This window comes from Aristolochia californica, unplaced genomic scaffold (genome assembly GCF_029961685.1).
Source record: "Aristolochia californica isolate CCGP_79_NKW_82.1479 unplaced genomic scaffold, dmAriCali1.0.hap1 SCAF_15, whole genome shotgun sequence".
In the NCBI taxonomy this organism is placed as follows: domain Eukaryota; kingdom Viridiplantae; phylum Streptophyta; class Magnoliopsida; order Piperales; family Aristolochiaceae; genus Aristolochia; species Aristolochia californica.
The window spans coordinates 23,230,106-23,257,956 of record NW_027181826.1 but is presented as its reverse complement, the minus strand read 5'-3'; the positions used below and the strand labels follow the sequence as shown (position 1 = coordinate 23,257,956).

At 36.9% G+C, this 27,851-nt stretch overlaps 3 protein-coding genes and 1 pseudogene across 4 annotated transcripts; 2 read left to right on the top strand and 2 right to left on the bottom strand.

The window, feature by feature from the left end:
* Window positions 1-440: 440 nt before the first annotated feature.
* LOC137951484 (F-box/kelch-repeat protein At5g60570-like) lies at window positions 441-3,816 on the bottom strand. The gene is made up of 4 exons (XM_068798159.1): window positions 3,569-3,816; window positions 3,067-3,452; window positions 2,750-2,961; window positions 441-2,012 (listed from the first exon to the last, which is right to left on the bottom strand). The coding sequence occupies exon 4, from the start codon at window positions 1,995-1,997 to the stop codon at window positions 633-635; it is 1,365 nt and encodes a 454-aa protein (XP_068654260.1). The 5' UTR covers window positions 1,998-2,012; window positions 2,750-2,961; window positions 3,067-3,452; window positions 3,569-3,816; the 3' UTR covers window positions 441-632.
* Window positions 3,817-5,536: 1,720 nt separating this feature from the next.
* Window positions 5,537-15,204, bottom strand: LOC137952079 (cadmium-induced protein AS8). Of its 2 annotated transcripts, XM_068799150.1 has the most exons (5): window positions 15,106-15,204; window positions 13,611-13,685; window positions 7,670-7,916; window positions 6,967-7,236; window positions 6,502-6,570 (listed from the first exon to the last, which is right to left on the bottom strand). In XM_068799150.1, the coding sequence occupies exons 2-5, from the start codon at window positions 13,662-13,664 to the stop codon at window positions 6,557-6,559; spliced, it is 585 nt and encodes a 194-aa protein (XP_068655251.1). In that variant the 5' UTR covers window positions 13,665-13,685; window positions 15,106-15,204; the 3' UTR covers window positions 6,502-6,556. The 2 variants fall into 2 exon arrangements, with proteins under 2 accessions (XP_068655250.1, XP_068655251.1); XM_068799149.1 differs by lacking the exons at window positions 6,502-6,570; window positions 13,611-13,685; window positions 15,106-15,204 and adding exons at window positions 5,537-5,967; window positions 8,980-9,038.
* Window positions 15,205-17,145: 1,941 nt separating this feature from the next.
* On the top strand, window positions 17,146-26,174 carry LOC137951762 (DNA repair protein recA homolog 1, chloroplastic-like; annotated as a pseudogene).
* Window positions 20,369-25,895, top strand: LOC137951261 (DNA repair protein recA homolog 1, chloroplastic-like). The gene is made up of 6 exons (XM_068797848.1): window positions 20,369-20,443; window positions 20,628-20,753; window positions 20,831-20,935; window positions 21,040-21,096; window positions 25,596-25,664; window positions 25,794-25,895. Exons 1-6 carry the CDS (start codon window positions 20,369-20,371, stop codon window positions 25,893-25,895), a joined length of 534 nt encoding a protein of 177 aa, XP_068653949.1.
* Window positions 26,175-27,851: the final 1,677 nt, after the last annotated feature.

Below are 27,851 nucleotides of genomic sequence, written 5' to 3'. Positions count from 1 at the left end.
ACCGACATCTAGCATCTTTTAGATTCATAAGCTTAGATGTAAACACGTGCTGATGATCCATTATGTACCTTTTTCCCCAGGTTTATTCTTGAGAGTTTACAATTTTATAGATGTCGTAATTTACTTTTGAAGTCACCATAAGTCATCTAATTTCTGATGCTTGTGTTAAATGTATCGCTGCTATAAGCCAAAAGTACATACAAGTTGAGAAGCAATGCTTCCCAAACTATATTCTGTAGCATTGCTCATACCATAGACAAAGAAATGAAAATGTCATCCAAGCAGTGACATGAGCCCATAGAAAAGACAAGTTGACACCATGGCATGAAATTCTTCAGACAATAAAGAAGATTTTTTCTTCGGTACAAAGCAATAAATCACTTTTAGGCTTTCTGTTAATGATGATTAAACTAATGAAGAACGAAAGTTTCCTTGTTAAACAATTTTCCTTTTCTTTCATCTCCTCAAAACCATAATAAATCGCAGAAAAACATAGATGACACCATAATTATAAAAGTACAAAAGTTATCAATCACAAGTGCATAAACATAGTACCCAGATTAACTTAAGTTGATTCTCCAATCTGATAATGTGTGAATTGGCTTCCAGCATAAACAAGTCAAAGCAAAAATTCAGCAACCCATCACTGCACAATTGTACACAAATGCACCTGCCCGCTCCTTCACTGAAAGAACATCCCAGTCAACCTCTCCAGCAAGACCATCTTCAGGACACCAAAAATGCAGCACAATGACCTCCCCTTCAGGCCCCCTGTGTCCACCAACCACCAACAACTTGTCCCCACATGCCTTGAATGCCAGGCCCCAGCCATTGTAATTGTCAGCCCTAACTGGCAATGTCCTCACAACATTCCATGCATTATTTACCTTGTCGTACTTCTTCACCTGATTGGTGGATTGGTCAGCAGCATACAGCTGATTATTCACTACAGCAACCAGAGGAGGAGACTGGGTGGCTCTATTGCCATGTGGATACATATTTCTTATCCTCCTCCATGTCCGTGTCTCAAGATTATACTCTTCACCACATTTTAGAGAGTCTGTATGGCTGGACATTCCACCTATAACATAGAATTTCCCATCCATAAAAAAACCAGAACACATTTTTCTTGGCAAGTTCATATCTGGCAGAGCTTCCCAGCGACCAAGCTCAGAGTTGTACAATTCAGCTGATTTCAGAACATGCCCATTCTTATCACTTCCGCCAGCCACAATAGCAATCTCTGCCTGGCTGCTAGAGCCAAACAGACAACGAGGTAAGTTCATGAGAGGACATCTGGACCAACTACGATTCACCAAGTTATACATCCATATGGCAAAACCAGACAACTCTCGCCCAAAAACAAGCAACTGTGTACCAACTGCCAAAGACTCTTTGTCAGCACATGAAAAACATTCATCACAAGGCATCCTAGGAAGCCTCATCCACCTTTGCCTGACAGGATCAAAAGCTTCCCAAGGCATCAAACTGCACGCCAAGTATATCCAATGCTCAACAATGCCAAGTTGCCTTCTCAATTTGTACAAATATCCACTATTGATTAATAAATTAAACTGTTTATTCAGACAGGCAAGGGAAGAGTAATCAGATCGACAGGCCCAGGCAAGGCAATCCAGTGCCATATCATCATGAAGACCAGGGAGGAGACAGTCACTTGATGCTTGACCATCGTAATCTCCCCCTGATCGTGTCTTCACCGTAGGTTTGCTCCTCTTTGGCACAATATGCTCCAAACTGGAAATACAAATATCTTCATCAAAATTGCTCTTCCTGATGTTGTTTAGCCAGCTTCCATGCTTTGCTAATAAGAAACAGACTAATAAGTACCAATTCTTCTGGAAAAATCCACAGCTTTGGTCAAAGGAACTGGAACTTTGTGAGAGCACACACCCTTGAACAGCAACCATGAGTTCCAATTCACTATCTGAATAATCTTTATTTATTTCTAGCTTTTCATACGAATACCTGAAGACCATTCAAACTTTGTGAAGCTGGAAAAAAGGTCATAAAACAAGAGTTAGAGACCCCAAAATAGAATAGAATATCTTATTATTCTCAATGTAAAAATTCATACCAAGCATCGCTTAACCAATATTTTGCATTCCAGAAGACAAAAAAGGAAAAAGGAGGGAGGGGGACTTCAACCAACAACTTCAGAATTAATTTCATCTTATTCATTTAAAAAAAAAAAAACACAAGCAAATCCGAACATATTGCTTGAACACCTATCCATCTACTAAATATAGCAATCAGTTATTACCTAGCAAACCAAATAGGAAAACGCTAGTATTCTCCAGAAACTAAAAAATAAAAATAAATAAACATCAAATCCTCCAAGTCCACTTGTGACTATCAAAAAAAGAGAAGAAAATGAAATAAGAAAACGAAAGTTATTTTATTACTTCATAATAAAATAAGGCAAACCGAAATATGTTTCCTCCGTCTCTGCTGGAGCACCAGAAATCTCCTGACTGTATGAAATGCGGGGCCCTCACAGTCACAAACTAAGCTTCACTTTGAAAGAATAAAATTTGGAAGAAGTTTTTCCCTCTTCTGAGTTTTGACTCCAACATAACAAAGCAAAGCTCCTCCATAAATAACTCTTTAACAACGATATCCCCAAACAAATCACAAAAATGGGAATCAAAAAAGAAGAAAAAAGGACAAAGAATAAGAAGGAAGACAATAGTAGAGCATAAGCAGCCTAGTTTATCAAACACAAACTCACCTACTCACTCCAGAAGAACATCCTCGCTCATTCTTAGTCAGAACTCCATTTTTTCCAGTTGAAAAAATACTACCACTAGCGGCCGGGGCGGATTCTCAGAGTCAAACATTTGCGTCAAATTCATGGAAATTCTACTCCTGAAGATTAAGCTATAGATTGCAGACTCAAATACTCCAATCAACTGACGTCATTACGACCAATCCTCCACCTCCCTGCCAGAGACACTCGTTCAATATAGAAAACATTAGAAAATCAACCTAAATTGCAGAAAGGAAAGCAGAAAGGGCATAGTCAAAACACTAGCATACTGTCAGTACCTCAGGTTATAACAGAATCGTCCCCATTGGAAGTCAAAAAAACCAGTGAACGTTGGAGGGACCTCAAAAGGTACTCTTTTCATCTGATAAAACTCACGAATAAACAAAAGCGCTTCTTAATTCATCGAATCAGCATGCTCAAAGTAAGATCCTCCAGGAAAAAAACTACTGGATTTCAATAAATTGAAGCTTCGTTCAGTCAGAAAGCCCGCAACACCAAGCTATTCACGCATCCGAATCGCCCGGCACTAAAACTCGTCCCAGACCACCGATTCAACGGGCGGTAACCTCGCTTCTATCCGATCGACTCACTTTTGAAGAATATCACATCAGACAAATCCAAATGAGAAGCTCGCAAGACAAAATATCCCGCAAGATCGGACTGCCTGCAACGAGCAACTAGCAGTGTTAAACAAGAACAGGATAAACGTCACCAAGGTTCCGAGCCCCCCGCTTTTTTTTTTTTTTTCCGAATTGAAAGATCTCCACCGAAAATCAATACCTCCTCCGGCCGACGAACAGGCAAATCACACTCCCCCAGCGGAATTCGGCCTCCAATTCGCCCAAATCCGATCGGGAAAACAGATTCTCGCCGCCGGAGAGAAATCCAGTCAGCTCAAAAGTTCATTACAGCGAACCGAGTACTCGTAGAGCTCAGGAAACAAAAGAAGAGCCAAAGACGAAGAGAAATCTACGTTTTCCTCCTCTCCTCGTCGGATTCGCGACAGCTCTCTTATAGCTGTTCGGAGAAGCCGAGTCCTTTTTTTTTTTTTTTTCCTTTTTCATTTTGTCTTCATTTTTATCTAATGTTCACGGCGCGGTAAGAACAAAAGAAGATCAAAAAGTTTATAAATTATTTAAAAGAAAAAAAAAAACAGGGAAATTTTCACCTCTCACGTGAAGGTAATGTGAAATGTAAAATCGCTCTTCTCGCGCGCGCGTTCTCTCTTTCTTCCAGGTCTCGAAGTGCCTAGCTGTCAGTCTTTTCTGGATAAGGAACCGTAGACAGGAAAAAATTGATTTCCAGAAATACCCATAAAAAGACCGCGATTTACTTTTCGTCCTGGGGACAGGGAAGCGCACGCGCGGGAGTAATTTTACCGACGGGCCGTACGTGTTTTGTCTCCCGCAATGAGTGATCTGGTCCGTTGGAAGAAGTGAGCCTAGGATCTAACTCCGCGTGGACGACTAGGGAGAAATGACCATGGTCGCACGGTCGCGTCCTGGAAATCGTACGCGGCTTTCTCGACAGATTACTTAAATTAGATTGGGACTCAAGTTGAAATTACCGTCTTAGCCCTCTTTTGCTTTTGACTTTTTACCGCACCTTTTACTCATGGCGACGTCATCTAACGGAGGCGGCTCCCTGATTCGCCGTCAATCTTTTTCTTTAGGAGATCGAAATAGAAAAATTAATAAAAAAGAGAATCTCACTCTCCATTCTCACTACTGCATGTTAGCGTTTCTTGAACAGGACCGCTTTACTTTTAATTGCTTTAATGCAATATCAACAAATATTTGAAATTTAAAATAATTAAAAACACATGCTTCACGGAAAACATTTTTCGATCACGCTTGGTCGAACAACATATTTTACTGACTTTGTGAAAAGAAAAATATTTTTGTTATTTGGGAACAAAGAATCGATGATAGAAAATCACTTAATTAATAAATTTTCTCTCACAAAATTATGAAATTTTGGGAAAAAAATAGTGAGAAAATTTTAATCAGCAAATTTTCAAATTTTACTATTTTTTTATTTTTCACGTATATCCAAAGAAAAAAAACTATATTTTTCTTTAGTTTTCTTTCTAATTTTCCTTGGGTATTTAGTTTATTTTCTCTCTTTTTATCTCTTTCTGTTTTGTTTTCTCCACTTATATGTTCCAAACACAACCTAAGTGACACAACCAAAGGCAAGATCCTATTGCGCAAAAAAAAAAAAAAAAAACTGAAGAAAAGGAAAAATGTGTTGGTAAGTTGAGTTCATGAACAGGAAAAGAGGGAGGTGAAGAAAGAAATGAAGAGAGTAAATATGAGAAGAATCCAATGTTAGTCTAGTCATTTCCTTGGTCTAAACTGTTTTTTAAGATGGTAAATGTAAGAAATGAATGAGTTGTATCGTGCGGCTCAATTTCAGTGCCCCTACATAAAGTAATAACTTTTGAGTTTGAAGGTTCCTTTATTTATGTTTCTTTATTTTGTTCAAAAAATCTTGCCTAAGAAGGACACGTTTTCTCTTCAACGCCCCTCTCCTTCTCCTTCAATCTAAAACTTCATGGCATGAATTCACTTTTTTTCATTTAAAAGAGACACCATTAAATGTCACTTAATTCATTCCCTCCTCTTTCGGATAATTTCCGCTCCCCTCCACCCAAACTCACAAAAAGGGACACCTGCAAGGGGAGAAACTAATTTTTGCTAAACAATTATTTTCATTAAACAAATTCATTAAAAGTGTCTTGTGACCTTCCTGGTTAAAAGTGCAATAATAAAAGTAGAGAATGAGTGTGTACTCGTACGTAATTCTGTGATAATTGGTAAGAGGTAGATGAACCGTTAAAAACTCAGAAACATGCAAAAGGACTGTACCAAAATGACAGCATCAGTAGCTGTATAGCTGTGTACCCGAGAAATGTATTCTTAGGAATATTATATCTAAAGAGATCGGATTTAAGAATTACCTCCCATCTCTGCCAAACGCCAATCCTGAAAAGATTAGGTGCTTCGCATTTATCACGTCACCAAACGGTCTCTTTACCCGTATTCGTTGCTTCTCACTGACGGGGACCGATTGTGGCGAATCGATGCGAATTCTCCGGCCGTGGTCCCGATCTCTTTTTGTCACTTTCTCATTTTTTAGTTCCCGCCTCCGCTCTTCCGGTTCCGTCCCCCATTAATCTGGAGCGACACGCACAGGGGCAGTAATGTCAATCATGATCTAACATGGGACAACTATGGAAATAAAAACAATAGACAAATCATTTGAATATTTGTCCACCTAAATTTTTATAAAAGTCCCCAATAAAAGAAACGCATTTCTGTAATACATGCACCATGTGCTGCCATGTGAGTGTCTAATCGCACTTAATTATTTAATGTCTGCGGTGGGCCCCTCCCTCTCCCACTTCTCTTGGGAAATACGTGAGCTTTGACAGGGCAAACCGCACCATCTCCGCTGTACACTTGGCGGCGCGGAGACGACATCGGCGGAGGCTGCTCCCTTATTGCACCACCCTGAATGACTTATACCAACGGTTGGATATGCGATTGCTCCCACCAGTGATGCTCTGTAAAATTGCGTGGGCCCACCCTTGCGTTGTGTCATGTCATCGCGTAGTTCGTCCCCCTGTCTCCATTTTTGAATATATTCTCCGGAGGCAATCTCGGGGGAGCATTGTCCCGTGAGAAGGTAACGAGTGGTGATGCCTCTTCGACCAAGTCTCTTCCGACAACCCTAAAATGTTGACCATGGTTCCACAGGAGCGTCTCATACGCTTCTTACTGAAATAAATTTGACACGTAATTACCCGGGCACTAGATTTTGCTTGTGGAGGGGATAAAAAGTTATTCTTTGCCATTGATTGTACTTCATTATGGTCCAAAAGGGATATATGCCTCTTTGCTCTGCGCTAATGGGTTAAAAAGAAAATGCCATTCTGTACTTGAGTAGTAATGATCTTTGATGTAAGATACTATGATAAATCTAGACTAAGTGCACATCTCTATCAAAACAAAAGATATCTCTACACCAATTAAACTTTTATACTCCACTATAATGAAAAATGGTATTGGCATTCTTGAATCTACAGTTATGGAATCAAACAACAGGAAGGATGTGACTTCCAAATAATGACAGGAACAAGAGAATAATTTTTCAGGCAGAGGATGATCATGTACCTTGGGTAGGTGGGAAGAACTGATCTCTGAGCGATATCATACGTTCCAAACTTGACTTTGCATGGGAAGAGAGATTCTTCTTCAGTTCGGGAAATTCCACTCTTTGAAAAAGATCCATTTTCAAGTTAGAGAATCCCCCAATGGCTTCATTCCTGATACCTGCTATGTTTGGTCCTACTTGAGTCCAGCCATACCGTGTTGCGTTTTTCATCGAAGGGAGAGTAGTGGAGCGGGTAAACTCCAAAGCGTAATTCCTTGCTCCTGCCAGAACTGAAATATACAAAAAATTACTCATAGTAAGATGGTGGATATGATGAGAATCACAGGGTCGTCTACCCTATGGATGGCACAAATAGGCAGCTACAATTTGCCAACAGAAGACTGTTGCCAGCAAGTCAGCATGACACAAGATTTTTAACTTTTATGCGAAGCCTCGTAAGAAATTAACAATTTGACAGTAATCTGAAGGCCATTCATAGCGGAGCTTGATTGTACAGCCAGTCAGCTGTAAACTTGCTCCAGTATGATGGGACCATTCGAATGGGAGGAGTTTGCCGGTGCCCATGCAACACAAACAGGATGTAGGCAAAGTCTCTTCTAGAAGGAGCAAAAAGCTCATAGGTTTGCAGTTACTGTTAATAACTAATAAAATGCAGAACCAGCTACTGAAAGAGAAGCTTTCCATGATATATAAAGTTCTCACCATTGTAAGGAATTTGATAGAGGAAGTTTGCAGGAAGTCCAATACCGATCCCAGCCAGAGTGATTCCAACACTAAAGCCAACCCCACATCCTGCTCCAACATAGCCAATGACCTCGGGTCCAAAACCTGGACCCCACCCAACACCACACCCAATGCCCAACCCCATGCCCCAAAAGGCCCCATAAGTTGGGTGTACAGGGTTCCATCTTTCATACCTTCTAAACAAACCTTTTATGATCATGAAGAGCTGCAACTAGAGATGATAAACGATCAGTTGACAAACTCATAGCAATCAGAAGTTGAGATAAACTATTTCTGTAAGAATACAAAAGACAAAATCAGAAGAGTACAGCAGACACAGATTCGATGTACAGGTAGTATTGCAGTTTGCTACTCTTGCTCTCTTGGTTTCATACTTCTGTGTCCTGTTTCCTGTACTTTTTTTTTTTTCTTCTAGTCAGCATTTTAGTAACAAAATTTATTGAAAGGGAATATGCCAATACATCTTCTCTTTATTTGTCAGTGTTTTTTAACAATAAAGTTTATCAAAAAGAAGATAAGCCAATACATTAGGAAAACATAATCACTACGTGACACAATGCTTGATAACACTGCTCTAGTTATAAAAGCATGATATCACTCTAAAGCTGGTAATCAACGAGCCACAGGAGGTGAAACATTTTCTTCTGAAAGCAATACATAAGAAAATGTTGATAACCACATGAGATCTACATAATGATTTACACTTGATAGCACTACTTTCAAGTTACACTTAGAAAATAATCACTCTACAGAAAAAACTTGAGGCGTACCAAGTCCAGGGTATAAAATCTTTTGGGTCTTTAAGCCATATTAGATGTGGCCAAATATGATTGTTTTGATGGAAATCCAGGTCAGCATTATTGGAAGCCATCCAAGTTGAGACTCAGAAAGTGTAGACACCAGCAAACTTGACCAAAACACCAACTACCAGAAACGATTATTTTCATGAAGTAATCCCATCTAATGATGATTCACATGAACTGACTTAGCCTGGTTAGAGTTTTGATAAACACCAGAGACAATAAAATTACTTCTCTGCATCTTAAGTCCATTATTAGATTTATCCGTTTCCAGAAACATGTCTCTGTCTGAAGACAGGATTTTTCAGTTTGGAATCCATCCACTACTTGTTTGTGAACAGGTTAATAACCTGAAAAAGAAAAATCTTATTAAGTGAGAGATAGCTTTTCTGAACCTTTTTCTTTCAGAATTTCTTTTCAAAAATCAAAATTATAAGTTTTTTTAATCTAATGTCACTTTTAAAGTACCTTCCCATTTGCAGAATGAGGCAAATATTTTGCTCCGACAAGAACCAAGGGAGAGATCATGCAGATCTACCCCATCACAAGCTAAAGCGTCGGCTGCTTGATTGGCAAAACATGGTTCCAACTGATAAAGTGAGGGCACATGATATCTTAATTCCTTCACACTTTGAAAGAAAAGTCAACAGTGTCTTCTCATTCCTCACACCAATCAATAACCACTTTCTTATCACCTTTCACCAACAGTAGCTCACTGAACTGATGTTTGTTAGGTCTGATGCCATGGAGCAAAGCATTTATCTCTGATTGAATAGAATTGTCAATACTGAGCAACCCACAATAAAATAAGAGATTCCGCCCCTCTTGAAATGCAAAGAACACCTACAAAATCAAAACTAGGAGGGACCAGATTAACCTAAGAGCATCCATTAAAGTTTGATTTCAAGGTAAAAGAGGTACACGGAGAAAATTTCCTTCCACTTGCGACGAATAATTACTTTTCAAAAATCAGTAAAACTAGAAAGGAGGTTCCCCCAAGAGAAACTGATGTGAATTATCTCTTCAATAACACCCCCAACCTAGTTTCTTTGAGAGTGTCAATGAGGACACCACATAAGATTAGTTATCAAGTCACGAAAGGTAGCAAGGAAGCAAAGGCACCGACCCGAGCACATAGAGACCCCAAACTTGAAAGATAAGAGACAACATACCAACAACTATGGGCAGCGATAGGGTAACCTGACCTGTACCTGACTCATTTGTTTGACCATACTTTGCCCAAGTCACTACTGGGTCAGCTTCAGTTTGATACATCTGACTGAATAAATATGTGGGACCAAGTTGTGGTTTGACACGGGACCTAATGGATCCCTGTTTTGTTGCTCAATTTAAAAAGAACTGGAGTGAATCTGACTAGTTCAACCAAACAAAACTGGACCAAATTGGACCACACCAGGAAGATTTTTATGCTCATAAATACATAAGCAAATTATCTACTAAAAAAATATTTTTTAAAACTTTATAAACAATAAATTATTTTGTTAAGAACAACTTTTTTATTTATCATTTTTTATATAATTTCTAAGTATCAATTGTTTTGAATCATTAGATTTTGTTGAAGAGCAGATATGGGAGAGTCTTACATGATTCTCACAGTAAAAAGTTTCACAGAGCCAAAATTAATATGGAGGATTCTCACAAGAGTCTCACAGAAGAGTCTCAATTATAAGTGTTTTAATTATGTTAGTTTTTTATTTATGTTCAATTATTTAATTTTTTTATGACTTATTTTTTATTGTTTAACTTTGAGTGTAACTGGAATAAAGGTAGTTGAAATTGTAATTGGATTCTACTTGTTTCTTCTATTATAAATAGAGACACATTATACTCAAATTACAAGAAGTTGATGAAGTTTTTCTCTTCTCTAAAAATTCAACTTGGTATCAAAGCGGGTTCTATGAGTTGAATCAATCAACTCACAAAGATAATGTAATCCTTTTCTAATCTATCATCTTTAGTAGTTTATGTTTGTATTCTATCTTTTTTTTTTCTTTCCTATCCCATTACTTGTTGTTTCTTTGGCATTTGCACCTCCACACTAAACTTTTCATATTACAAATTATATACTGATGAAAATATCTTTGAGTCTACTTTCCAATGCAAAAGGAATATTATCAAGCGGAGTTTTCTACAAAGAAAAATCGATATTTGAAGTAGCAAAGGTCAAACTGCAAGAGAGGTTCGAGTAACAGCAAAAATCTTCAACTTTCGAGGCATTTTATACCATCAAGAACGAGACTTTATATGGAAAATTATATGTTAAAAGATAGATCTGTAATGCTACTTTTTTACCTATTAAACCAATTCTCAATTTGAGTTTTCTATAGGGAGAAATCAATATCGGAAAAGTCAATGGTCATGCTGGCCAAAAAAGAAAGAGTACTCCATTCGTCTAGATTACAAAGTCGAAATCTATCAGATTCTTTCTCTCAAAAGAAGTATATTTTATAAGAAAATATTATACTTGAATGAAAGATATCAAAGTCTAGACCCAAGGAAAAAGTTATACTTGGAAGTATGAGTGTTAAATAGTCGCCTCCTTCCGATTAAAGTTGTTTTCCTCTAGTATTTCTTCAGTTTATCTTTTTGTGTTTTCATCACTTCAAAACAATGCCTAGAGCTGCTACCTAAAAAGTATAAGGGTGTACCCAACATCCTGCTTGAGTCAAATATTTTATTCTTCACCCAAGAGGTGATTTATGTTTGAACTACCCTTAAAAGTGAATAGTCTATTTGTTAAACCCTAAAGTTGGGTCTTTTTTTTCGTCTTTAAAATTTAGCGGAATGTGTTTCAGACTATGACCGTTTTGACTGGTGTATGGAGCTTTGTCGTACGGCTAGGAGTGATTTTCTTCTCTCACATTGTATTTTGTCCAAGTTGGGTCTCTATGTCTTTTTTATCCCCAACTTGAGGGGGAAATTAGAAGAAAAAGTACAAGAAAGAGGTATTTTGTTCCATATATTGTGGTAATTTTTATATGATCAAAATATTCAAGAAAGGGGAGAACAAATGATGAAGATTTAACATCTATGAAAAAAATTTAGTTAATGAAAAGTGAAGACCAAAAATCATTTTCATTGCAAGCTGAAGTTATAAACTCCAACTTGAGGAAGAGTGTTGAAGAGCATATATGGAAGAGTCTTACGTGACTCTCTCAGTAAGAAGTGTCACAGAGCTAGAATTAATATGATGGAGTTTTACAAGAGTCTCACCGATGAGTCTCAGTTAAAAGTATTTTAGTTATATTAGTCTTCTATTTACTTTCAATTGTTTAATTGTTCAATTGTTCTAGGACTTATCTTTTAGTGTTTAACTTTAGGTGTATTTAACATAAGGTAATTTAATTGTAATTGGATTCTACTTGTTTCCTTTATTATAAATAGAGGCACATTGTAATCAAATTACAATAAGTCAATAAAGTTTTCTCTTCTCCAAAAATTCAACATATTTTTTATGTAGATTAAACTGAAGCCACCCAAACTGAAGATTCCAGGTTCCGGCCTACATTATTGACCCAAACAATAAACAAGATAGGTTCAGGTCTCCTTGTTTAACAATGAATTCAGATATGCCCAACATGAACATAGCCCATTGTCACCTCTACCAAAAAATAGCAAATCGCCTTATCTTCCACATTTTAGATCATACAAATTGAGGTAGAGAATTTTTGGCGGACTACGAAGCTTCACAACAAGGAATGCTATTTTCGACCCTAAAGCAGCTTCAGTTTAATAATAAGAAGAAATAATACAATTCTAACAGCTATTCTATCTTTTTTGTTGCAATGACTGTGCAACGTGGATCTTACCATGTATGGCGATTGATAGACATGAACAAGTTCATCTTGTATCAATTACTGACATTTTTTTAACCTTTCGATGGTGCCAAATTGATAACTAACAAATTTTCAGAGGGCACAGACAAAGGATTGGCCAAACAGCTGCTACTTTTTTTTTTATTTGAATGTTGAAACCCATATACTTGGTTGAGAGTTGAACCAGCACCTCACACAACAAACCCCCAATGTGGCCATGGAGCCAAAGGCCCAATAATCAATATATAACTCAAAATTTTACACAAAATTCGGGATCTAGCAATAAGTAAGAACAAAGATCTCCAACGAATAAGTTGCCAAAGCATATAAGATACAGAAAAACTGGTAATAGCTTAGAAGACCACAAGCAATCACATATTTCCTTCCAGAAAGGCATTGATCATGCTGCATACGTCCCTCTCTGGGGGTTAGAAGCCAGAATGGCTCCATTTGTCTATGCTTTTCAGGCCCTATTGGTGCAACAGATTCAACCGAAGCAGAAATCAAGCACTACTCAGCTCAGTCTCAGTAGAAGGAGATTCAGGCAAAGCAATTAGCAGGATGAAGGGAATTCCCCTCCCCCATAGCATTTTGGCTATATATTTGATGAGATTAAAGTTTTATATAATTCTTTAGTGGTATCATGGCAGCATGCACTTTGTGCTGCAAATAATCTCTGAGATGTGTTAGACGAGGAGGGTGTGTCCAGCCCATCCCTAATGATTGGAGACTTCTTCCCTATATTAGTTTAATCATTTCTTGTATCCTCTTAGCTTAAGAGCAATAAATCTACCCTCTCAAAAAAATATGCACTTCTCTGCATGAGGAGGAACCTTCATCAAGGCAGTATTTCCATCACTAAGTTTACTACGTAAGGATGTAGAATCATGAAATCAAAACCACAAAAGAAGAAAGGAGCATGATTGAGCACCTTGAATAAGAAAACAGCTGTGCCAATTGAATTTTGAGGATTTCAACATGTTAGATAATAGGGTGTAATATTGAGTCACGATTCAGGTAATTAGATAATATGATCAAGATATGGGTCCAAACACTTTTGGAACTGATTATATATCCTCATGTCATTATTTTTGAAAATGAATCTTTTGAAGAACTTGTTGGACTCCTTTTTTGGAGTCTATGTAAGGAATCCATAGTACTTTTCTTTTAACTCATTTTTAATCTTGAACTCCACATGCTACGAGGACCTATCCAGCAAGCACTAAATTCTATTGCAAATATTAAAGGAGCCACAGATCAAACCCAAAGACAAAAGCCCTCGAGAACTCTAGGAAGCTTCTTAGCCATAGATTCCATTGCTGTGCAAAATGCAGAAACCTGAACGAAAAGGAGGAAGAAGAGAGATTAAATCTTCCTTTAAATTACCTCTCCATGACTAAACAATAAAAAAACACAATGAGCAAAGGGGTTCAGATCAAATATCTATTGTGAACTGCCTCAAGCACCTGTTTCCCCATCAGTGGAGAAATTACACCATAGGAATTTGCATCTTGCACTGTCTTACATAGCCTTTCCCTGTCTCCACTAGTAGTACCCATTAAAAGTCCAACTTCACAGTAAAGATCAGTGTTCACTGGGAAATGAAGATGACATGAGCTGATAAAGCACATTACCTCCTCGATAATAAAAATACAGAACAACGTGTTATGGGCCAGAAGAGATGTTTGGTAGATTGCCACATCTTTATGCAGCCCTAACTACCAATGGAAAAGTCCAAACATGGACGTGATGTAGTCAATCAATTTCACAAAGTGGATGACTCGAGCCGCCTAATTATTAGTTTGGCCTAAAATTAAAGGTTCAAACCAATCTAGAAAGACTTGGTTAGAACTGAAAAAGTTGACAGTGAGTGAGATTGTATGTTCTTAATAAATTATTAATAGAATATAAAATTACATAGGAACAAAAGTAAGATTCTAGAGGGAATTGGATTTTATGAGGATGCATAAGTCCTCGTTTAAATGAGTGTCAACTGAGTGAGAGTGTATGGATTTAAGTGAGTCTCCTATGAATTTAAATAAGTCTCATTTATATCATTTACAGACCGACATAGGAGACTGATTTAAATGGGGAATTAATAAGTCCACATAGAATAATCTCTCATTATGGAGTAGTTATGAGTCTATAAAACAAAAAATTGGAACAGACAAGTAAGCATTTTATCTTTTACCGGTAAGAAAACTAAAGTTGAAACAGACGAGTATGAATTTATATTTCACCGGCAAGAGCATGTTATGATGTATTTTGAATCTCACATGGCACATCAGCAAACACTGCAGCAGACTGATTGGACAATTATCTGACAGCGATAGAATGAGTGAAACCAAGAGAGTTATAAGTGTCTCAAAGTTTCAATCTCGTATATACAGATAAACTGAGCAATCATAAAGTAACGTAATCGCTTACAGTCACCTCGTTTTTTTCCCTTTTACTAGTTAATAGCCAACATTTTGGACATCTTAATGCAACAGTATGATGAAAATATGTGTAGGAAAATATATGAGGTACTCGAGATATAGGAGTGGAAATTAATGTTTCATATTGCTGTAAGCCCTACAATCGTTGTGAAAAGACTGAACAGCCAAGCAGATTCTATAAGGGTCGTCTCTAGCATAATAAAATTAGATGAAGGCAGCGATGCATTGAGGCAGGTATCAGTACGGCGATAACCGATAGAAAGGATGAATCAGACTGAGAGGAAGAGAGAGAAGGCGGAAAGGGAGAAACGTATCCATACCGGTCTGAAGTCGGAGACAAGGGCGATACCGGTCGACGGCTGATACGTCAGTGAAGTTTGAGACAAACATAAAAGCCTGAGATTTTCAGGATTCCGGGGTTCCGGCCACTATGGCCAGTAAAGCTCTGGCGGGAAAATGACCTCATCTTTCAGATAGGGGTTTTTCTTTTTCAATTTCCATATATATATTGCTTGCCATGCCCTAAGAAATTGGTTTAGTTTTCGAGTTAGTATAATGGGGATTAGCATTCGTTTGGAATATTTGAAGGCCCTAACATTTTCGTAAATTAAGATAAATTAAGATACCATTTTGACCTACTTATTTCCCTATTGTCATAAAAATGATGGAAATATTAATTTATCATTTTAATGCATGTCTAAAAATAGGCAATTAAATATTACTTAAGGGATATAATCATTGTATTACTTCAAATAATAGAGTAATTATGTAATAAATACCCCTTTACTTATGATTAAAACAATAAAGTAATACAATCAAGAATAGGTTTAAATATATTTCATTTAGTTAAAATACTAAATGACAAAAAAAAATCAATTTTGACTGATCATATATTTTTTAGTATTTATGAAAATAATATCAATAATTTTAATTATGCTGACCTGAATTTTTAATTGTATTAATATAATTCTATGAGTTTCCTTGGTGTTTGATAGAGGTTAGTGTAGGTGTTATTGTTATAATATCATTTTTATTGGATCATGTTGATTATATAATATACATTTAGCATTTGGTTCACTATTTTATATGGTCTTAGATTCATATAACTTTTTATGTATATATTTTGGTAATTCAACATGTAAGCAGCCCCCATAAGTGGTTAGGCTTCGATCTAATAATTTGAACCCTGTTCGAACTGAGCTCAAACTTTAACATTCATTTAAAATTTTTCAAAAAATATATGTCAAATAAATTGTATATAAAATTATGCATACATTTTACATAAATTTAGGAATGACCTCTACTTAAAACTGGGCATAAGGGCGGCATCGAATCCAGCTGAGTCTGAACCTTGTTCGAGTCGAGTTTGATTTAAATATTTCGAACTCGAGTTCAAGCTCTAGCCGAGTTCGAGTTTAACCTACATTTAATACTCTATATAAAATTATGCATACATTTAAAAAAAAAATGATAGGGAAGGTTCAGGATAATTTTAGTAATTGATTAAAACGCACCAATATTAATTTTTTTTACCCCAAATGTTGTCTAGCTTGTTTTGTAATTTTTGAATCTGGTCATAAAATTTACTATGGCCTCCTTAATGCCTCTGGTTGAAAACTTATATTATAGGAAAAACTAGAAATATTTTTTTATTATACATATTTCTAAAAAACTTTTAAATAAAATCCTATTACTATTAGTGACTTATTAGAAAATTACAAAAAATATTTTAAATTTTTATAAGGAAAGTTAAATGGACCTTTTATTGCCTCTTATAGGGAAATAAATAAAAATTAATAATCAATCTAATATATTATTATACTTATCGATAATTTTTTAATCAAATAAAATATCAAACACAAAATTATAATGAAAATGATCTCATACTAAAGTATTACAGCATAAACTGTTAAATATTTATTCAAAAAAAATTTATACGATTTTTTAGCCCATCTTGGTAGGAAAATCTTACTTAGAAAATAATATAATTTTTTTAATAAAAAATTTTAATTAAAAAATATTTACAGAAAATATGCACACTACTAGTCCCTATAAACTTATTTCACTTAAATATATTTTCAATTTGTTCCAAAACCACGAGAGTTTAAGGATTTTTTTTTGTTATGGTTTTCCGCCGAGACGACGCGGAGGGAAGGGAGTTACGGCGCCGCTCGGATGACTGTTGCGACGGAGGCAGCGGCGACGGGAGGAAGAAATTGAACGGACAGCTACAGAGGCGGCCGATGAGCAGTTGTCGACGACGATAGAGGCGGCGACAACAGCGGACGGGAGGGCTCGGCGGTGACTCTAGCTTCTTCATTCTTCCCTCGGCCGTTCAGTTTGCAGTCCGCCCTCCTACTTCGGAAGTCTTTACTTATCCGAATGGTAAAGCTGGGACCACTCCTATGGTGCAGTATTGAAGTGTTGTAGTCTTCTTCTTGCTTCCATTTATTGCCATCATTCTCTTACTGCCCCCAGCGTTTAGTTCTAGTCTTTTGCGTATCTTGGCATCTCTTCCTCGTGTCCTCATCCCGTTGTCGGGAAATGGATTCTGTATGTTCTCTAAAAACCCGTAAATTTCCGCCGAGAGGTTCCCATTTACTCCTTCCTCCGCGCGAATTTCCCGCATCTTTCCTTCGTTTCTGGCCTAAATGTCCCACGAAATCAAATAAAGTCCGATGCGAATTCGAAACAAAAAACAACAGGTTTCTTCAAAGCGACCCAGACGACCTTTATCTCGAACGAGTGAGTTTTTCAAATCTCCGTCTCCTGTTCCCCGATATTGGTTTTATTCAAAATTTTACGAATATGTCTAAGTAACAAATATTTTCTTTAACTTTAACACATGCAAATTTATCATAGTAAGCATGACTAGTTTCCCAAGTGAAGCTCATGTTGCCTCTTCTTCTTCCAGCAAAAAGCGTTGGAAGCAGCAATGAATGACATAAATAGCTCTTTTGGGAAAGGTAGCGTTACAAGACTTGGCAGTGCAGGTGGAGCTCTAGTGTATGATTTTTTTCTTTTTAGCTTTTCTAAGTTTCACTCAGCATACTATTTCTTGGCTTTCTTTGAACGAATTCGGTTTATCATGCAGAGAAACGTTTCCAAGTGGGTGTTTGACGTTAGACTTGGCTTTGGGTGGTGGTCTTCCCAAAGGGAGAATTGTGGAGGTAATTGTCAAACTCCAAAACTTTTGTACAACAATCAGTTTCACTGCTTCCGCCAACCTGCTGAACAGGTTTCTAGAATTTCTACCAGGGGCATGTGACAATTCTTTTGCCTACTGATTTATTGTTTCAGAGTTAGTTTCCCTGTTAGTTCACAGAGAATGTTGGGAGAGAAAGCGATTTTTCTAGATAATGTGCCTACAATGTGTTAGTGCATGTAAAAAGTTCAGCTGAATTTATGTTACCCGGAGAAAGTGAAGTCTCCTGTTAATGCACATAAAAAAGAAGCTGATGTTGTGCCTAGAAAATGGAATTTTACTCTCTACAAAATGTTTAAGTGGGACGAGGTGACACGATGTCATCCTTTAACTTGGCCTTGGAGGTTTGAATTAAAAGTTTGAATTCGCTTACCATTTCTATTTCCATTTCACCTTCTATTTATATCCACTGACAAAAAAACACAAACTGTCTATAGAGAAAATTGTGCATCTTGTTATGAACTTGTACTTTCTGTTTCCCTAGGCAATCTTCTTACTCTATGCACTCACCTGAGTCAAAATGAAAGAACTTAAAATATAAAGGAAAACATCATTTCATGAAAATGTCAATATGATGATAATATTTTTTTTTTTTGTAAACCAAGATATGCAGAAGTTACGGTATGGCTATAATATTTACTCCCATCTATTGAGACTGTGATGTTGTGGTTGATAATTCACTTGTTTTCTGTAAGAAGCTTATGTAGAAAAAAATCCTTTATTAAGTACAAAATGCTCCTGAGGCACCTTTTTGATCAATAATTTATATCAGCATCAGTAAACTGAAATTATTAAAATTTTCCGAAAGTGGTGGACAAAAATAAAAAGAATCCTTTATTAAGTAAAAAATGATCAATAACCATTCAAAATCCAAAGAGGTCATTTTTTTTTAAAAGAATCCTTTTGGAAAATCCGAATAGGTCATTTTGTACAAAAAGCTCCTGAGGCACCTTCTGATCAAAATCCGAAAGTGGTGGACAAAATTACCATTCAAAAATTTCACCTTGACATTTCCCTTGAGGAGTTCAAATTCTTGGGAGGAAGCATCACATTTAGCTAATCTCTTGGTCGTCACTGGTCAGACAACCTGCTTTGGTGATTTGGTCCCTGGCCTTGCCTGGACTCATCAAGCTAAACTTGATGTTTGTTCTCTTAGGAGTCTTGGTACAGCTGGGCTTGGTGTTGTATCCACCATCATGATGGATTGGTTCTTCTTTATTATGCTGGTCTATTTGGTTTTGATGATTCCACCCACTAGTCCTGACATGACTTCCCACTTAGACTGAGGCTTTATGGTGCAAGATTTCAAGAGCCCTTATTAGTGGAGGGAGGTTCTAAATTGTTTTTTTACTGGTGCTCAGACAATGTTGATCCTTCTAGGAGATTTTGGCATGTTTTTCAAGATATTAAAAACTTGTTGTGCAATGTTGTAATTGGTTGGAATCATGTAAAAGGTTCTGCAGCTGCTGCTAAGCATGTATCTGATTTTCTGGCTGAGGGAGCTAGACTTCACTCTCTCACTGTTAAGTCACGCCCTTAACAGCTAGCTTTTTGTCCATGGGCTCAATATTGTTCATCATTAAAAAAAAAAATCCATCTCAACAAGTCAACCAAATGGAGTTGCGGAAGATGGACCTATTAAGGTTAGAAATCTGTAGATTTATGGCAAGAAATTGTTAGAAAGTAGCAAATTAATCATGGTTGACCCTGTCTTCTGTCAGGTATTTGGTCCAGAAAGTAGTGGAAAGAACCTTAGCACTCCATGCAATAGCAGACTTTCAGGTGCTGTATTCATAATATTAATTTTTCATTCTCACTTTCTAAGAAAAGGAATCTTAACATGGAAGCTATTATGGTTGCTCTGCAGAAATTAGGTGGAAATGCCATGCTTGTAGATGCAGAGCATGCTTTTGATCCAGCTTATTCGAGGGCACTGGGGGTGGATGTGGAAAACCTCTTTGTATGCCAACCTGATAATGGCGAGATGGCTCCTCAGACTAGCTAGTTTTGGCAGGTCTTTTTTTTCATTCCTGTTTTTCAGCCGCACGGTTAGGGTAGCAGCCTCATATTAAATTCACGGAGATGCCCTCCTGGCTTTATTTTGTGTTATAAAATGCAGATGCCTCCTAGTTGTTGTTGTTGTTCCAATTCCAGCACTGAGATAGTAGCTACATCTAGTGCATTTACAATTGTCTTTTTTGTTCTCCGGAGTAATAATCTTGTCTTGACAAAACTCCTCCACTTTCCTTCCCTAAAAGACACCTCAAATTTAATTTTCAGATCAGTTTTTCTAGTTTATAAGGAATTAAAAGAACTTGATGCAAATTTTCATGTGGAAAGTGTATAAACTAACATAGTCTGTCTCAGCTGCTGACCGAATGTGCAGATCTGGAACAGTAGATCTCATCTGTGTTGATTCTGTCTCGGCTCTCACTCCTCGGGCTGAAATAGAAGCAAGCTTTATAAGAAGAATTCGACTTAATAATAATTCAAACTTTATTAAGTTTTAATGATTCACTGTCAAGCTAAGATAACTTTGTCATGAACTGGTTCTTTAAAACTGGAACAATCAGTGGATAGACGGATTTGGCTTGGGCAATTAAACCAATGTTTGATTAATACTGTATTCTTCCACAGGGTGAGATTGGAATGAAACAGATGGGTCTGCAAGCTCGTTTAATGAGTCAGGCATTGCAGCAGCTGTCAGGGAATGCTTCTAAAGCTGGTTGTACTCTCATTTTCTTGAACCAAATTAGATACAAGGTATTTTCTTTTCCCTTTGCATTGTACATTTCTTCATAATCAAGGAAGTAACTGCTCCTTATGTTTTATATTACTAGATTGGTGTATTTTACGGGAGCCCTGAAGTTACCAGTGGGAGTATTGCTCTGAAATTCTTTGCCTCACATAGGCTGGAGATACGTCCAATAGGGAAGATAAAAACTGTAAGGCTAACTTATTCTTTTGCTTACAAGTATGGTTCTTTAATTTTATCTTCAACTGTGAAAATTTCTGTGGAGAACATGAAGTGATTGTTCTACTTTTCTAGGTTCAAGGAGAAGAAGATATTGGTCTCAAGGTTTGTGTGCGAGTGCAGAAAAGTAAGGTAATTCTTTTTCATCATAAAACCTGTTGGAGACCAATTTTACGTGTCCTGCTTTTCCTTTTTGTACTCACATGGTTTCTGGCCTCATTTTTATTAGACTTTCTTGTCCTTAAGTGAAATGAAATTGCTTTGCAGGAGTCCTTGTTATGAGGCGTCAGAGGTCATGCAATAGGAGTGAAACAAATATGCCATAAAATAGTATGGATTCATCATATCTACTAAGAAATTCTCTGGATTTAGGGTTTAGGGTTTAGGGTTCTGGATTTCTTTGAAATGTGCTGTACAAGAGCAGTTTCATTGATATGTAAACAATGAAATTGAATGAATTATGGTATAATTTGCGGTTCCAGGTCTAGGTCTTGGAATCAGGCCTGTACTCATTATGTTCTGCTGAAGCTAGTTAAGTCCATGATGCAGCCACAACTTTTATGTTTTGCTTAAGTAGAAGTCTGTTAGGTTTTTTTCTACTTCAGATGCTCCACCCCCTGCTGCCCCCCTAACCCACCTGATTAGCTTCTCTTCAGGATTCAAGGCCTTACAAACAAGCTGAGTTTGAGAATATATTTGGGGAAGGAGTGAGTAAACTTGTAAGTGCAGTATGGAATAATTATCTCTTTCATAAAACTGCCTGTACATTATTATTTTAGTTTTTTCAGAAAGCTCAAATATCACTATTTGGTTTGCAGGGCTGTGTCTTGGATTGCCCAATTAATTGATGTTGTGGCAAAGAAGGGTTCTTGGTATAGCTATGGAGATCATAGGTTTGTCCCCTACAACTAATTTATAGTTTTCCATCTAATGTTTTAGAGAGATAGCAGAACATCTGTTCGTAGAGATTAGTCCAACCATCTCAAGAGGATATCCAGCTACACGTTTGATCATTTTTACATTAGAGGTAGGGCATGCGTTCAGCAATTGGCTTGGATGTGTTGATTGATGGCAAAGTTTTAGCCATGTGAACCTTGAGACAGCCTGAATAAAATTTCTAATTTATAGTCCAGGTTGCTTTAGTGGATTCTCCTAATACAAATATTACGGAAGCTACACTTCCCTTTCTACCATTAAAAGAAAGAAAAAGGATAGTAATGAAGCAAAATGTAATGTACTTGACAGATAAGGTTTCACAAAAGATATCTTGTGTTTGTGTAACTGTCCTATGATATTTTATAGTCATCTATCATCTTGAGATGATGGCTCCATCTCGTTGAATTTATGGAAAAGAGAAAAACTTCATTTACTTCATTAACTTATTATAATCAGAGTACATGAATCTTTATTTATAATAGAGGAAGGTAGTAGAGTCCAATTACAATAAAACTACATTTGTCCTAATTACACCCAAACTCTAACACTTAAAGATAAGCTCTAGCATAATTAAATAACTCAATATAGATAAAAGACAACATAACTCAAACTAGAACTCTTCTAGGACGTGACCATAAGATAAAGATGCCTTTGTGAGTCCTTGATCTTCCAACTTATATGAAAAGGATGCCAGCTCGTGGTAATCATGGTGGGTCTTGCTTCTTATGGGCTTGGGCCCATCTTGTGGGCCTTCCTTGGTCGTGTGACCCGTCTTATAATACGCTTAGATATGTGGGCTTTTCTTGGTCGTGTGGGCTGGGGCCCATCTTCCAACACTCCCCCTCAAGCTGGGGTGAGAGAACATCATGAATTCCTAGCTTGCTGCAAATGATGTATAGAATCTTTTTGCATAAAATGACACATCTTCCTATATGCCTTCATCTTCCAACACTCCCCCTCACGCTGTTGCATCCTTCCATGAATCCCTGCTGGCATAATATAAGTAAGAGTAAAAATCACTCTTTTCCGGTAAAACATTGCTCCATACTCCAGTCCTAATGCTGGATATAGGGCACACTCCGTCTTCTGTAGGTAGTGTGTTTATCGGCATTGCTCTGAAGTGTCCACCACCATGTCCCTCCACAGGACAGCGACTCTCAAGTGGTAGGAATAATAAAAGCCATTACAGGGGGGGGGGGGAGGGGGTAGTGAGTTTATTTATAATGGTGTCCCAATTTGGACACCGACTCTCATGGTATCCTAATCGTGATATTTTTTAGAATTAAATTTATCATGGTGTCCCAATCCGGGCACCAACTCTCATGGTGTCCCAATCGTGATATTTTTGAGAGTCAAGTAAATTATGGTATGAGAAAAGGTACTAAGGCCGCCTCTTCTTCAATAATAATGTCTCATCCAAAGAGACGTAATAGCAGTAGCTGTAATGTAACATGACCATCTTCTAACACATATAACATGAACCAAAATAATAAACTTTATAGAAGGACCCATGAAATAATCATAATCCGATATAAATTTATCATGGTGTCCCAATCCGGGCACCAACTCTCATGGTGTCCCAATCGTGATATTTTTGAGAGTCAAGTAAATTATGGTATGAGAAAAGGTACTAAGGCCGCCTCTTCTTCAATAATAATGTCTCATCCAAAGAGACATAATAACAGTAGCTGTAATGTAACATGACCATCTTCTAACACATATAACATGAACCAAAATAATAAACCTTATAGAAGGACCCATGAAATAATCATAATCCGATATAAATATTTTTTTCTTAGATGCATAAGCTTCAGCTTTTGTGTTCCCCCTTTCTTGTATATTTTGGTCACATAAACTTATCAACAACTTATGGAATAAAATACCTCTTTCTTGTACTTCTCCCCCTCACCCTGGGAGGTAGTAGTAGTGATCCCAACTTGAAGCAAATATCATAGATGCAACAATAAGCCCAAATAACATAGATGTAGTAATAATCCCTTAAACCAGGGAGAAGTGAGATATTTTCCTGATATAGCAACTCAAACAATGACGCAAAACAAAGGGCATAAATTTGGATTTTTCAATACAATAGAATTCCAGCATGACCTTTGATTCTTCCAATGCGAATATATCTTTAAATATAGATAAGATTGACATAAAATTTCTCCTTATGAAACTAGACTTAAATACCTTTCATCCAAGTATAACTTCTCTTCATAAAATATAATTATCAGAAGATAAATAATCTGATAAATTTCGGTCTTTGTCATGTGGCTGAACTAAGTACTGTTTCTCCTTTTTTTCCAGTATGACCATTGACTATTCCAAGATCAATATCTCCTTATAAAAAAGTCATACCGAGAATTGGTTGAATAGGTAAGAAAATAGACTTATATATCTTTCTTTTGATATATAATTCTCTATATAAAGTCTCTTTCTTGATAACGAAAAATACCTCGGAAGTTGAAGTTTTTTGCTGATGCTCGAACCTCTTTTGCAATCTGACCTTGCTGCTTCAAATATCGATTTATCTTTGTAGACAGCTCAGATAAAAAATTGGTTGAATAGGTAAAAGAACTTACAAATCTTTCTTTTGATATATATTTTCTCCATATAAAGTCTAGTTCTTCAGAGCATAAAATTCCTCGGAAGCTGAAGTTTTCTGCTGCTGCTCGAACTTTTGCAATCTGACTTTCGCTCATTCAAATATCGATATCTCTCTATAGATAACTCCGATTGGGAAAAATCGTTTTTCCTTGGAAATTAGACTCAAATATCTTTTCGTCAATATATCAATATGAAAATCTCATTATAGAGGTGAAAAACGCAAAGCAATCTACGGGTGTAGGGATTGAAAAAAAATAACTACGAACCTTGATTCAGAGTTTATGGTTTAGAGAAAAGGATCTCATTATCTCTGTGTGTTGACCAAGTCAACTCACAGAACCTGCTCTGATACCATGTTGAATTTATGGAAAAGAGAAAAATTTCATTGACTTCATTAACTTATTATAATCAGAGTACATGAACCTCTATTTATAATAGAGGAAGGTAGTAGAGTCCAATTACAATAAAACTACCTTTGTCCCAATTACACCCAAACTCTAACTCTTAAAGATAAGCTTTAGCATAATTAAATAACTCAATATAGATAAAAGACAAACATAACTCAAACTAGAATTCTTCTAGGATGTGACCATAAGATAAAGATGCCTTTGTTTGTCTTTCTTGATCTCCCAACTTATGTGATAAGGATGGCAGCTCGTGGTAATCATGGTGGGTCCTGTTTCTTATGGGCTTGGGCCCATCTTGTGGGCCTTCCTTGTGACACGTCTTATAATAAATACTCTTAGATATGTGGGTTTTCTTTGGTCGTGTGGGCTGGAGTCCATCTTCCAACACATCTAAAAGTCCGTGCTTCAAACATCAGAAGCCAAGATTGTTATATTGGAGATCAAATTCTAGACTGGTAATGGAGAATGCACCAGCTGGTTCTTGATTTTCTTTTTTCTTATTTTTCCTTTCCTGTACTTCATTTTGTTTGAGCTGTATATGCTCTGTAACCAGTTCTGTGTTGAAGGAACACTGGTTGCTTTATGCCTTCAGCTCCACCTTTGGTTAATAGGCACTGATGAAGAGGCAGGATTACCTTATTTTCTTTGTTTCCAAATTTATTTAAATGTTTTACCTATCAGCCTTCTGTTTTCCTGGGTTCTGCTTATAGGTTGAGAGAAAATCCTCCCATTTGCAGTGAGATAGAGAAGGTAAAACTTGTCTGCTTAGAATAAAAACAAGGGCCATGCGTTTCAAACCAATGAAGTTCTTTGCTGATCTAAATTGTTATTGTGATTCATATGAATGAAGGTGGGTTTAAGAGGAATATTGTGTTACAGGTGGTCCGATCTGTTATGGCAGGAGAAGCAGGCCATGCAAACGCAGCAGCTTTTGGGCAATGGTCGGCTCTTCAGGACGAACTAGTCTACAAGGAGACATGATGTAAGGAAAGCATGGGCAAATCATCCACCTGTGGGAAGATTTGGGAGATCTGTTGGGTTGAATGGTTATGCATGTAGATACAGAGACCAGGAATGATCTTGATTGCTGCTGTTGTAGTTCATTATGTATAAGATCTTCTTGGATTTTTTGTAGTGAATCTCTGGGTTTGCCTGATTTGAGGTAGGCTGCTGGGAATCTGATTTTGCTTGTAAGTATCGGTCTTTAGTCTCATGCTTTGGAGGGGCTTTTGGTACTCGTCCTACTTGACTCGGACTCCATAGTAGACTCTTATTGACTCAATTCTAGTATATCGGCCCGTGGAAGGGCGATTTTCCCTGCTCTTCTAATCGATATCGTAGTAGAGGCACAAACTCTACAATTAGTTTTTCAACCATTTTCTTTTAAGGCATAAACCCAACTTTCTCTAACTTAAGAGTTAAAAGAGAAATGGACTGACTGATTTACCTGTAATCTCTCTAGAGGAAGTATATTCTTTAACAACTTTTCTTGTTTAAGAATCCTAATTAAGAAGCACTAATGAAACTCATACTTTTGAGTTGGAAGAGGATTCAACTTGGGGAATTTGTCTTCTTATTGGTTTAGCTGTTACTGATTATCATTTCAATCTGAACCCCTTAGAAATTTACTTGGATTCTCTCCCATCCTTTACACTTAAAAAGCAAGAACCCAAATCTGAACAATGTTGACATGGAGATAGAAGAAGAGGCTGGGTGACCCACCAGATCAACAACCTGAACCATTAAGCAGCAGAAGATGAGCAACTGAACAGGTCTTTAAGCTTTAAAAAGTCCATTTCTAACTATTATATAAGCTGGGCCCTATCTCATCTTCTACTTCAGAGTCATCACTCACCTTAAGAAAACCCTTTTTAACTAAACACAAGCATCATGCATTGCCTCATTTCCCAGTATTATATGCACACGGACAAGAGCTAAACTCCGTCTGCATGAAAACCAGTCTCCTCAACAGAAGTCATCATTTAACGAGATGCAATATGCTGTTTCTATATTTGCAGCCAGAAATCCATTTTTCTGAAGAGAAAAGGAATTGGTTTGATCTATGTTTTAATGGAGTTTGGCAGACTGTTACTTTCAAGAATCCCACACATTCAATTGAAAAGGGAAGTTAGATTCTAAAACCTATTTCGGTTCAACGATTTTAACCTAACTATTATATCTGTCTATATGTTTGTTGATTTAATATTTATGATGATGTAACTTCTCCTAACTAATGGCTTCAATTTTCTCCTTCAGTTGCTTTCATGTGAGCAGATTCAAGGTAGAGTTTATAGATGAATGAGTTAAATAATCGAGAAAAGGAAGAGTAGGGGGTCCATTTATTATGAACCTACATCTACCATATCAAAGTTGTTAAGGGACCCCACAATCAATTGTCACCTTTTCTTCAATTTTTGTTTGGTAGTTAAGGCCAATAATGCATAAACAGATGTCTAGAAGAACACAATTGGGTTAACATTAAGAGGAAATTACCATTAGAGATTTTTAATTAGGTTTTAGATTGCAGTGTTAACATTAAGAAGAAATTAGAAAATTTTAATACGGTTTTAGATTGCAGTGTTACAATATACAAATACGTCTGGTCATACGACCAGGCTTAGTCTTGCGAGCAGGCCACATGCCCCTTAAATTATACGAGTTTATATGAAAAATCCATGCTTCATGGCAAGTAGCATAAGGCAAGCTTAACTATATCTATCGATCTATCTATCTATTTATCTATCGATCTTTCTATCTATCTATCTATCTATATATATATCAAATTTTCGTAACGCTAACAAGGTGTTCATCGGCTTGTATATTCTTGAACCTCATACAGCTATATCCTGACTTTGACTCATTAGAGAAATGAATAAACTCTTTAGTGTTCTTTTGTACTTGGTGAGAACTTCGGAATCTTTTAGCTGGTTGACCAAT